Source organism: Aquila chrysaetos, chromosome 1, assembly GCF_900496995.4.
Source record: "Aquila chrysaetos chrysaetos chromosome 1, bAquChr1.4, whole genome shotgun sequence".
Lineage (NCBI taxonomy): Eukaryota > Metazoa > Chordata > Aves > Accipitriformes > Accipitridae > Aquila > Aquila chrysaetos.
In genome coordinates this window covers 82081298-82094282 of record NC_044004.1, presented here as the reverse complement: position 1 = coordinate 82094282, position 12985 = coordinate 82081298, and the positions used below count along the sequence as shown (strand labels likewise).

The window sequence follows — 12985 nt, the reverse complement described above, 5'->3', positions numbered from 1 at the left end:
GGGAGATGCCGGACTCCTTCCTAACAATGCCAGCTTAAGGGAGCGCCCAAGACGTGCTGCTTGGCTATAACGAGTAAAAAGGCCTTATAAAACATTTTCCCTTGAGGTTCTTTTCTTAAGCCATCAAGACACATAAAGAACAAATGACTAAGCAATCTCATATTGGCATGAAAATGCGCGGTGGGCAGAGCGCCAAGATAAAAAAACAGTATGAATTCACTTAATGAATATTCTGTGCCTGAGCAGCTGCGTGCTGTTGCAAGGCAGTTTATGTTGCTAAGAACGTGGTGATGATAAAGGTGGAATAATTTGCTATCAAATCGATCTCTGTATCAGTGCCCTTGCTGTGTATTTTATTTTAAAAACGTGGCAGTTTTAACTTAACACCAGGCTGTTTCCTTCAATAGGGGCTGCTTCTAGCAAAGTTGAAGCACATGTGTATGTTTACTGACCGAGGCTTAATCCAACCTACTCTTGCTCTTTCCACTGCACACCAGTGAAGGAGACAGCGACTGATGTAGCCACCCGTGACGGTGAGTCTTTCGCTCACGTCGACTTGTCTTGCTCCAGACAGGAGCGGCATGGCAGGATGTGTGCCAGAGAAAGCAATCAGAAACTGAAACTACAGAAACAAAAACATTCTGTGTGGATATTCCCGAAACAAAGGTGCTGTGTTACAGTTGGGGGGGGGAAGAGATGAAAGCATCAGGGAGGAAGGAGTAGAGACCAGCTGTGTCTGTTCACAGGACTGCAAAGCTGCGTAACTCCTACCCCATCAGGTCACTAGGAAAATGTCACACCCCGCAGCCATCGTGCAAGGGCCGAGCCACTTTCCCTTTTCTGCTTTTAACAATCAATTCCTCGACATTTCTCTCCTCAGCTCAGTGGCCTATATTGCACAGTCTAGGGTACTGCAGAAGAAAAGGTCTCCAATTGCTCTGGAGAAATTTATGAACACCTGTCAGGTTTGACTACTGCAACATTTCTCTTTGGGAGAGGAGCAGTATATACCTTGCCAAAATGCCAGTTTCCTGGCAAATAGCATCATGAGGCATCATATATTCCAATAATACTTTCTGAAACCTTTGTCATATTTCTCAAGTCATGTTGATACGCGTCACCTTCTGTAATTCATTTCTGGTTGTTTTTATTTCTCCTTCCCTCTCACTCTCACTTCCTATATGCAATCACTGTAATGCACCTTTCAAGGCTGACCTCACAGTTCCAGGAAAAAAAAACCAGAGCTCAGTTGGCATTAATTTATTATATTCCTCCCACCTTCTACTGCTTGTCATTATTGTAGCGAGTGCCTTCTCTGGGACCTGGCATCTGTTCAGCACTGCTAATAGATAGCTAACGTGGCAACCAATTAACTCTTCCACTGCTGAGATACCACTTTTGGCTTCATTAAATGAAAGGCACAAACCACAACCACACACGCATAGCAGACTTTGAGAACTCACTTTGTCAGTGCAGATGGCTCTTCAGTTTTATTTTATTTTTAACCATAGCAAACAATATGGAGAACCAGCTTTTCTCGCTTATGGACAGTGTCCAGTGTCAATGGGATCTCTATAATAATCAGAGATTCCAGCTGCCTCGCTGCTGTGTGAGTAATGCTGTTTTTTTCCATCAGCAACTAACTTAATGATGACAATGATTTCTTTTGGCTATAGGTTGCTTTGGGGTTTGTTTTTTGAGTGATCTTTATTTTTATATGTGTAACATCACTGTTAACTTACAATGACGTGTGTCGGTGTGGTGCTATAATTTAAAGCCAAAGAGACTGAAGGTGGTGAAGAACGAGTGAGGTATCTTGCTAAGCCATATAGTACCCATGCTCCAGATATGTTTGACAGCCTGTTGGTATCTGAATGGCACTGACTGAGTTCAGTGTGTATAATTTGAGAGAAACCCTTTTTTTCTCTCATAATGTGATGCCTATAGCCAACAGGGGCCTTGAACTGGATTCCTCTCCTCAAAAGTGTAATTACTGGTGATGCTTTTTCCTACTGGCCTTTGGAACCCTGAAATATTTTTCTTCATTTAAATGTAGGCTACTGGTAGCTCTTCTGATCTTGCATGACCACAGGAAAGGACATCCACCAGGTTAATAAAAAAGGGGCGGAAGAGTTTTAAAGTCAATAGCTAGGAGAGCTTTCTTTTTCTGAGAATTAAATTGGTAGTCTTACAGTGAACACAGCCCTATATCTAAACCAATGAAAAACTGGATAGCTTCATTTTCTAAGTATCTACAGCATAAGTTAGATGTTTTCAGTATTCTGGGCTGAGTGCAACTGATATGATTTCTGTCAATGTGGATTCGGGATCCTTTGAATGTGGGGCAATGGCATTTCTTTTATACATTGTTTACCTTTTTATACCAAATACCAAATGCTGTGTGCCTTCCACATTGTGTTTGTCTTGCTGTAGCTCTCAGAAATGTTCATCTAGAGAATGTCAATGCAGTGTCAGTTCTGATTTTGTTTTTCTATTTTGTTTGCCAGAAATCTTCAGAGATCATGGTCTCTCCCAGAATCATCCATCGTAGTTCTTGTAGTTAAACCTCAGGAAGACAAATAACGATAGTCCCTGTCATTTAGATGCTGGGATTTAGATGAGTCACACAAACAACTAGTTACTTAATATTTTTGATAACAAAGTATCCAATGACTTGAGGAAGTTAGGGATGAAGTAATCTGGTGCCCTGAATGATCTTTTAGGGCTGAAATTACAATGGTGGGGTTTGGTTTTTTTTTAATTAAGGAATTTTTGTTCGCATACAAGCTGTAGTGAACACATGCCAAGGTAGAGGATTTCACAGTATTCCCTATTTCTCTTCACCGCACAAAATGGAGGGGAATAAAATAAAAAAAAAAAAAAAAAATCACACCTGGGGCATGCGGTGGTGATGACACAGTTGATCATGAGATGTTACTGCCTTCTTTCAAAGGCATTTTTGTGGTAAACTGCCTTATTTTTTTACCCATCCCGTCTTCCCAGACGACAGAACCTCAACACCCGCTTCGGTTTCACACAGGACCTCTCCCACCTAGTTTACACCCGCAGAAAACAACTCGGTCACCTCCACCTCACCTTCCCGTTACGTTTCTTCCTTTGAGACGACCCCTGGAAAGGAAATAAATACCTTCGGCGACGGTCCTCAAGGAGAAGAGCGTTCAGAACTTCCAGGTTTGACGGGAGACGGCTTTTCCTCTCAGCAGTTTTTGGGCGGGCGCCGCCTTTCTCCTCAGCGCCCGGGAAGGGGCGGGCCGCCGCCGCCGGGGGCGGTGCCAGCGCTCGGGGCATGCGGCGTCCGCCTCTGCGCAGCGGCCGCGGCCATGAGGCTGTCGGCGCGGAGCCTCCGCCCGCCGCCCGGCCCTTTGTTTCTTAGGGTCAGCGGCTGCCCTTCCTCTCCGCCCTCCTCTCTTCTCCTCCTCCTCCTCCTCCGCCGCCCTTGACGGCAGGGGCGGTTTGAACCCGCCTGAAGGGAGGAGGAGCAGCAGCCGCCGCCGTTGCCGCCCAGGATGCGATGGGGAACTGCTGGGCGCAGTGGTGCTGCGGGCTCTTCTTCCGGAGGGAAGCCGGCCGGCTCCAGCGAGGCGGAGGGTAAGCGGGCAGAGCGGCTATCCCTTTCCCCTCCCCGGGGCGGGGAGGTGCTGGGCCCGCCCGGCTCCGCCTTCCCGCCTTCTATCCCTCCTCCTCCTCGGCGGGCGGTGAGGAGAGGCGGTCGAGCTTGGAGGGCCCTGAGGCGCCTGGTCCCCGTCCCCCGCCGGCAGCTTTGACAGCGGGACGTGGGTTGCCTTGGGGTAGGAGAGGGGGGTGACGAGGCCGGGGGGCTGCCGCGGTGCCCGGTGTGGGCTCGGCAAGGAAGGTGAGGTGGGTCAGTCAGTGAGGGGGACGGCCGCCACCTCATGCGGGGTCTGGGTACGGCCGGGCTGCAGGGCGGCCCCCTCCGCCGCCTCCCCTCAGGAGCAAGCAGCGCGGGTAGATTGAAGGCAGGAGAGAGAAAGAAAACGCCTAGGTAGCCTCTGCCTTGACAGCTCGAACTGATGAAATGCCGTCGAAAGGTTGCTCGGCTTTGTGCGGCTGATGGTAATGCACCTCCAGGCGTGGCTTAGGTTAACTGGCTGCGGGGACATTCTTACTCCTCAGTCCTTATCCGGGGTTGTTTTTCCAGAAGCAGCAGCTTAGAAAGATTTTTCAGGTCAGTTGCCAAAATCTGTGCTGGTGGTTGTGTTTGTGCAAGGATGGAAAACCACCATCTTGTCTAGAATATGGTCTTGTGGTGTTCTCTGTGAGTCAGAGGCTGAGACTCTTTTGGGATAAAGGGTGACTGCTACAGAAGATCTGGAGCAGAATGGTCCGAATAAACTTTCCTATATCATGTAAATGTGTAATCCATGTTTTGTTCTGCAACAACCAGTTCATGGAAAAGCAGTCTACAAACAGGGGAAGGATACATTGCCTGTACAAGAACTTGGTTTTCTTCTGTATGGTTACGAGTATTTGATGTTTCTATGTCACGTATTTTTGACTGATGTATTAGGATTGAAGTCATTCTAGACAGATATGCTGAGGCTTTTGCATGTTGCAAACTCATGGCCTCTTATTTCACATCAGTTGTAGCAGGCAAGTCTGACGTTCTGCTTGTCCTGAAGACCTTTTAGGAATACTTTTAAGAGAAATGGGCAAAAGACCAGGACAGCATGTGTGGAGTATACCCGCTTGTATTTTTAATACTCTCTAGCTGAGGGTGTGAACACCTGAAATGCCTGGACAGCTGGCACGTAACTATCTGTTTCTTGTACGATACCTTGAGAAAAATAAGTAATACTTGAAAGGGTCTTGCTTCATGTGTGTTTTTTGCTGAGTCTCTGCTCATAGGCTAATACCCTTTTTTTAGCAGTCAAGGGTAAAGACGATAAGTCTCTGGCAACGTGTACTTACTCTGTAAATTTTAGCTTTGGTTGTGCGGTCTCTTTGGTCTTTTTTTCCTACCCCCCAACTACTTTTTATTGACTTATTAATTGACTTATGAGCACTGGATAGGAGACAGAGTCCAAAAAGGCACGCGGTTGTCTTGGCTATAACAGCAAATTCTAGCTATATGGTTATCTTTTATCTTTCCCTCTGGTCTAAAGGGACTATTAGCTATATTTTTTATTTGTTTGTTTTTTCCCTTGTATTCTTTTTTTTTTTCTTGTATGTTTGCAATACTTTGTTACCCTTTTGTACATTAATTGGTGTTTGCGGTGTCATCTGTTCTAGTACTTGGTTTTGGTACCTGTTTGATTGATGAAGCATCGTTTATGTTAGCTTCCTGCCGCACCATCTCATAGTCTCCAATTGGTTTTCAGCAGACGGTTGCTGAAGTTACTGGCTTACTCGCCAGACTTCGTGTGTTTTGGTGCCTTTCATGTAACTACTGGCTTACTACTTGCTTGGGTTTTAGAATGGCCAATATGAATGCCGATGCATAGAATTATGAGAAGTGCCATTCTCTTAAATGGCAGGAAATTAATGAAGAAATTTTTATGAGCATACTCTCAAAGGAGAAGTTTGTTTGCCATGATGGCTTAGCTACTCATATGTGCATGTATTGCTTCTGTTAGTCCAATATCAGAGTGTCCTTACCAGTGAAATAAATCTTTCTGTCTGTTGTTGTGATGTTAAACTGTTAGGTATGTTTCTTCAGGTATTGCATAGCCTGTAGTGGAAGTCTTAGAAAAATAGTAAGATATTACAGAAAACAGACTTTTCCAAATGAAGGGGCTGCAACCTGTTTGGATTGGCTTTGGAAGCCTGAACCTGGAATATCGTATACAGGGATCAGTTTATGAAAAAAAGATAATCGGTGCTACTTCTTGCAGACATGTGCCAGCTATCTCAGATAATCTTCGTTTTCTGGGTGTGCTGGTAGTTTACAGAATGGTATTGGAGTGTTAGGCAATTAAGGTATTTTCCTGTGCTGTGTGGTGGGAGAGGCAGGGATTTGTATTAAAAACAAAACTGTAAAATGTGTCTTATAAATTTTGTAAGTTTGCAAGTTAGATTGCCACCAAATTCTGCAGATTTGGCTACTTCTGGAACAGCACGATGTAATAATGTAGCTTATCAAGTTAATTGTGATTATTGGAATTACTCAGATTCTACCCCCCCACACCCAAACTAGTGCTGCAGTGTTTTTAGATGCTCCACGATTTAACTGTAAGAAATAAACTCTGAATTAAATAATTCAGTATACAGTTTTTTAACGAGTGATTCCATATCCTGCAATATGGAATCCTCCATATCCTTTGCTTAGAGTTGTGCTTAAAATCTTGGAGATTTATGTATGAACTGCTGCAATGATTTTAGAGTTCATGTTGAGCATGTGTGGAGAGAAACGTCAAAACCTTCTTTAGTGTAGTATAAGTTTAACTTCCTGTAAAAATACAAACATTTAGTTGGTGTTAAAGAATTTTCAAACGTGCGTTACTCTAGGTTTGCTTTATTAACAACTCAGAGTTGGGCCACCACCGCGGTGAATGGCACACTTCGAAAAGTTTCCAAACCTTATATACCCTTTTGCCACCCATTGTCCCAATCCAAAGTCTCTGTAATTTTCCAGCCAAGTCTCTGTAATTTTCCAGCCGATTTTCTGTTTTCATATCGTTACCATTCATCATCTTATCTCATCCATTCTCCATTCTCATGTCTCGGTTCTCCTGAGGTTGGTGGTCATAGGCAGAAGGTCTCTGGTCACCATCATCACCTATCTTCTTACACTTCAAAGGTACCTATGAATTTCTAAAAAAACTACTCAGGTTATTACATAAATTTATCTTGTTCTAAAGTTAATCACTTACTCCCATGTCTTAGGTTTAAGATGTATGATCCTTCCTGTGTTGATTCAGCTTGACTGGCTTTTAAGCCAGCCGTGAAGAGGGAGTCTCATAGAACAATTAAGCAGCTCATAGATATTGTTTTATAAGCACCTGCATTCTATTAATCATATCTAAACCAATTTCTAATCATTAGTTATATGTCTAATATGAATAGTCTTAAAACAATAAGGCTTAAGGCCTAGTTCCTTTTACAATTCCGTCCCTTTGTTTTTCATCGCATTCCTGCTATCCTATTGATAACTCCACATTTCCTTTTCTATCTTTATTATTCTAGAGCTACAGTTTATACAGCATTGAAACAACACAATCACACATACTACTATGATTATAACGACAAATACTATTACAATTAACTTTTTCACCCAAGTGGCCAAATTTGGAAACCAAGATGTTAACCAAGAAAAGGTGTCAGAAAATCTCCAGGATGTATCATCTCTTTGAATTTGTTGCATCGTGGCACTAACCTCCCAAATTTTTTGGACATCTGTCATTAATTCTCCTGATCGATCAGTGTACATACAGCAGCTGGTATTTAAGACAGTATAAAGTCCACGTTGTGAAGCTAGAATCATGTCTAAGGGCATTCGGTTTTGGATAGTCATTTTTGAAAGTTCAGTTACCTCTTTCTGGAGAGTAGAAAGTCCATGTACAGTTGAATTTGTTAATTTTTCAATTTCCCCAGAGACATTTAAGACTGTTTTCTCTAATTCACTTATTCCCAGAGCTGGAATCAGCCATCGAACAAATGAATGAAATCCTGTTCATCTTTCTATCAAGGGATTTAGTGTTCTTCGAATTTGAGTTAAAAAGGTTCTATGCCATGTTGCACTTGAGACAGTTTTTGGATGAATTTCTAAATCTGTAGACATAACTTCTAGGGTACAAATTCCTTCCCAAATTGGAGGCAGAGCTTTGTAAGCTTTGTTTCCGCATAACCAAAAAATACCCAAGTCCTCAGGTGCTCGCCAACTTAAATGCAGTCCTGAGGTAATAAAAGTCATGTTTTGGCATTGGGTCCAATTTCCCACAAATGAGTGATTTTTGCATAAGCTTTGGTTATTAACACTTGGGGGATAACATCTCTGTACACAATGGACTTGTGAATAGTCTCCTGAATTTGATACTTTAATTTCCCAAATTCGTTCTTCATAAGATTTGGAGAAAGTAGTGTTAAACCAGTACTTTTTCCAATTTGCACTTCTGGGAAGCGGAATTCCTACTAATTGAAATACTTGATTCACTGTTTTTGGTAGAGCAACACAAATCCAACATTCACTTAAATTTAGACTATCAGTAAAAGATTTCATCGGTGACACATGCATATTATTGGTCTAGGCATTTTCTACTTGGTGAACATCCCTAGGTTTCTGCACAAACTGTTTTGACACATTCAGAGATGACCTGTTATGATATGAATGGGGATAACCCATATGATGGTGCCAGAAATACCCCCCAAAATCAAGTCTCCATTTGATTATTACAATCCTGAATTTAAAAGTAAAACGATTGCTTGATAAATAGAATCGATGACAGCACCAGTCTCCATTATCAAAAATTTTCCACATTTGATGGTCAAAGCACCATGTCCCAATTTCCCATGTTGGTTCCTGAAGGTGAATATGATGTACAGGATAAGTTCTTGGAATGCCATATCCCCACCGCCGTTTAAGAAAGCCATAGTTGTTGGGCCAAGTATCCCATGAATGGTCAAATCTACTTTTAACATTGGTACAGAATTCGAGAGAATTGAACAGTGGATAAATAGGGCCTCTCTGTGCAGTCTTCGGATAACTACCCGAAAAAATGACCTGTCCAGGTTTTCCCTGTAAGCCTGTAATTTGTCCCGAAAGTTGAGAAGAGCAATCACTTTATATAACAATTCTATTGGTACAGGCAGCTCGATAGCGTAATGCAAATTTTGTCCACAAGGTGTCACTCCAGGGTAAAATATAAACAAGTACAAAAAGGAGTAATACTTTACAATTGTCCATTACGCTTCAGATTCTTTGCGGGCATGTGAGTGATGAATCTAATTTTCTTTCCACGATACCTTAATGGCATAAAAAGAAGTTAGTAAGATAGTATAAGGTCCTTCCCATTTTGGTTCAAATCTGTTCTTTCTTTTGAAGTTCTTTATATAAACTTTGTCCCCTGGTTGTATATCATGAACTTGAATTTCAGAGCTTATTCCCTGATACCAATAAGCATGGTTACACATTTGAAAGAAAGAATTTTGTAAATACAAAAGGTATCGTGTTACTTGTTCATCTCCATCCAGAAGGCTAGTTTTTGCTGGCACATATGTACCTGGAACAGCAAGTATTCTCCCAAAAAGGATCTCAGCTGGAGAAACGCCAATTGGTTGCCTCGGAGTATTTCTAATATCCCACAAAACGAAATTTAGAGCCTCAGGCCATTTCAAACCAGTTTGTTTACATACTTTCACTAACTTTTCCTTTAATGTTCTATTCATTCGTTCTACGTGTCCAGATGATTCATGGTGCTGTGGAGTATGAAGTTTATTAAAAATTCCCAAAGAATTATAAATCTGTATCAGAATAGCAGCTGTAAAATTACTCCCTCAATCTGAATCAGTTAATTCAGGAACCCCATACCCTGGAATGATTTCTTTCAATAAGACTTTTACTGCTGCCTTTGAGTCATTTCTCCTGGTCGGGAAAGCCTCCACCCATCCTGATAACTGATCAACAATCACTAACGTGTAAGAGTACCCCATTGTTTTTGGCATATCTGCATAATCAATTTGGAGTTTTTGAAAAGGAAAGGCGGCCGGTGGTCTTTTCCCACCGGGAGGTTTAATTCGCACTGAAGCATATTGCCTGCAAAGCTTACATCCTTCACAAATTCTTTTCGCTGCTGCATAAATTCCCGGGGCTCCCCGAAGTCTCTGAATTCGGAGCGCTAGGCTCTCTGGTCCCCCATGGGTCCTTTCATGATGTCACCGTGTTATCGGCAATAAATACCTTTTTGGAAGGAGAGGTTTGTTGTTCAGAATCCACTGTCCTTCTCGTCGCGGGGCTCCCAACCAAGTTCATTGCTGTTCTTCTTCCTCCGGGAGGTCTTCATGCAGCTTCTTCATGTCTGGGAGCTCCAATGTTATTTCATGTTGTGACAGAGACATAACGGTCACGACCTGTCGTGCTGCTGCTCTAGCGGCTTGGTCGGCTAGAGAATTCCCTTTTGTGACCACGTCTTGTCTCTGTGTGTGTGCCTTTTTATAAATCACAGATATCTCAGAGGGCAATTGGATTGCTTCTAAAAGGTCTTTGATCTGTTGTCTGTGAGCAACAGTCTTTCCCGCCAAAGTCAAAAAACCCCCTTCCTTCCATAAAGTCCCTGTAGCATGGCATACACCAAATGCGTATTTAGAGTCTGTATAAATGTTAACTCGGACTCCAATTGCATACTTTACAGCTTCAGTAAGAGCAACTATTTCTGCCCCTTGTGCTCCCAAAAGTGCAGGCAAAGATCCCACCAGCAGTACCTGTGTTTCCGTGGTGACGGCGAAACCGGTACATCTTCGGCCTTCATAGTAAGATGAGTGGTCCGTGAAGAGGTTCAAAGCGGGGTTATCTAAAGGTTGATCTCTCTGGTCATCTTGCGGCTTGCTGGTTTCTTTTAGAAGATTAGCACAATTATGGTTATCTTTTCCTCCATCAGAAGGTAAAGGCATTAAAGTTGCAGGGTTTATAGAGTGTTGCACCTCTCCAATTTCAAATTATCAGCCAATAAAAGAATTATTTCATATCTATGTGCTCGTTGCAGAGACATAGCTTTCTCCGCATGTTGCTATAACAAAATTTCTACCTCATGAGGTACACAAACAGTTAGTGGATGACCTAAAACAATTGTTCTGGTTTTCTCAACCATTTCAGCTGCAGCTGCTATTGCTCTAATACAAAAGGGAGTTCCTTTAGTCACTGGATCTAATGTAGAAGAAAAATAAGCAACAGGTCTCTCATGCAGTCCTAAAGCTTGTACTAACACTCCCTTTGCAGCCCCCTTTGCTTCATCACAATATAGTCTAAAAGGTTTTGAATAATCAGGAAGTCCTAACGCCAGGGCAGATAAGAGTGCAGCCTTTAAAGTACAAAAGGCTTTCTCCCTCTCAGTGCCCCACACGATTGGTTCTATTTCCTCATTTCGAGTTGCTTCATGCAAAGGTTTAGCTATTTCACTGAATCCCAGGATCCAAGGACGGCAAAATCCTACCTGTCCCAAGAATCCTCTCAACTGTTTTTTGGTCACTGGTCTTGGTATTTCTTGAATTGCTCGGACTTTTTCAGGGTCCACTTCTCGTATTCCGGGCTTTAATATAAATCCTAAATATTTTACTTGCTGTTTGCGAAACTGCAATTTAGATGGAGATGCACGGTGTCCTTTTTTAACAGGTTGAATACACAGATATTCAGTATCTCAAATACAATCATTCTCAGTTTTACTTGCCAATAACAAATCATCAACATATTGCACCAGGACAGATTTTCTTGACAAAACTGTGTCTTGTAAATAATTTTTCAGAATCTGGGAAAAAATCATTGGTGAACTAGTAAAGCCATGCGGTAACCTAGTCCAAGTAAGTTGCCTTCCCTTGCCAAGTGAAAGCAAAAATTGGTTGGCTTTCTTCAGCAGTTGGCATACTAAAGAAAGCTCCAGTAAGATCAAGCACTGTCAAGTACTGTGCCCATACTGGAATCTGGGTTAAAATCAAACTAGGGTCTGGTACCACAGGGTGTGGGGCAATTACATGCTCATTTACTACTCGTAAATCTTGAATAAATCTATATTCAGGATCTCCATCCTTATCTATCCTATGTTTACTTACTGGCAAAACTGGGGTATTATAGGGACTATGACACTCTCTCAAAATCCCCTTTTCCAAAAAATGCATGATTTGTTTTTCATCGCTGGGAATGGCTTCATTTATAATCGGATATTGCCAAATTGAAGGAGTCCCTCCTTTTGTTTTTATCACAACTGGTTCAGCAGATTTCAATAATCCTACTTCATCTCCTGATGTACTCCAGAGTTCTCTGGGAACTCCAGCTAATTCAGGTGGTATATTTGAATCGCTATGTTTTTGCTCTTTAAAATCAATTACTTCAGAACCCATTATAATTAATTGGATTCCTGTAGGTGCCAAAGAGATAAACGTACCAAATTCCTGCAAAAGGCCTCGTCCCAGCAGGGAAACGGGAGAGTTTGGAGAAATTACATATCTTCTCCAAACTAATTTTCCATTCAAAACTACTGGCAGAGGAGTAGACAAATATTTTATCTCTTCCCCTACCACCCCCTGTACCATTACAGTTTCATTTGACATCTGGGGGACTTCAAAATTTAACAAAGACAATGTTGCTCCCATATCTACTAGGAAGGTAACAATAATACCATTTACCTTTGCAGAAATCTGACCACGCTCATCTACCTTGATTGCGACAGGTCCCATTGTTCCTTTTTTAGTTCCCAGAGAAGAGGAATACCATTCTTTACTGCAAATGAGGTTGTGGTGGTCTGTCAGGTGGGAATCCTCCTCGGGTTGCAACAGGTCTCAGTGGGCACTCTCTCTGTTTATGTCCTAAATTTCCACAATAAAAACACTCTAAAGAGTTAGCGTATTGAGAAACAGGAGGGGCTCTACCTTGTGCCCCTCTTCCCCTAAATCTTCCCGGAGTGAATCCCTGACCTCTCATTCGTGGGTTAAAATTCTGAGTAATTGCTCTAGCTAACAATCCAATTTCTCTCTCCTTCTCTTTCCGTTCTCGTTTTAATTTCTCCTCTTCCTGTTTTTGTTTCTCTTCAGCTCTTCCATCAAAAACAAAGGCAGCAATACTTAGAATTTTAGCTAATGTCTCACCCTGCCACCCTGGCATATGTTTCCTAAAATATTTTCTTATGTCTGGAGCAGATTGATCTACAAAAACACTAATAGCTAAAGGCTCCTGGAAATTGTCACGGGTCATACCCCCATATTTCATCAAAGTTGCTTTCAGTCGTCCCCAGTAATCACTTGGATGTTCATCAGGTTTCTGCCTACATTCTAAAACCTTTTTCCAATTAGTTACTCTCTCACC

The 12985-nt window shown here is 42.2% G+C and overlaps 1 protein-coding gene and 1 long non-coding RNA gene across 4 annotated transcripts in view; one reads left to right on the top strand and one right to left on the bottom strand.

Annotated features, from left to right (window-relative positions):
* Nucleotides 1–1467: 1467 nt before the first annotated feature.
* LOC115347555 lies at nt 1468–3314 on the bottom strand. The gene is made up of 2 exons (XR_003925531.2): nt 3097–3314; nt 1468–2566 (listed from the first exon to the last, which is right to left on the bottom strand). It is a non-coding gene; the product is annotated as an uncharacterized LOC115347555 (long non-coding RNA).
* Nucleotides 3315–3336: 22 nt separating this feature from the next.
* AP1AR (adaptor related protein complex 1 associated regulatory protein) overlaps nt 3337–12985 on the top strand; it is a 29042-nt gene continuing 19393 nt past the window's right edge. For 2 of the 3 annotated variants that reach the window (XM_030029041.2, XM_030029036.2), the window contains exon 1: nt 3337–3609. In XM_030029041.2, the coding sequence (XP_029884901.1) occupies nt 3533–3609 (77 nt within the window). In that variant the 5' untranslated portion in view covers nt 3337–3532. The remainder of the gene's footprint in view (nt 3610–12985) is intronic. The other variant, XM_030029029.2, reaches the window with a different exon arrangement.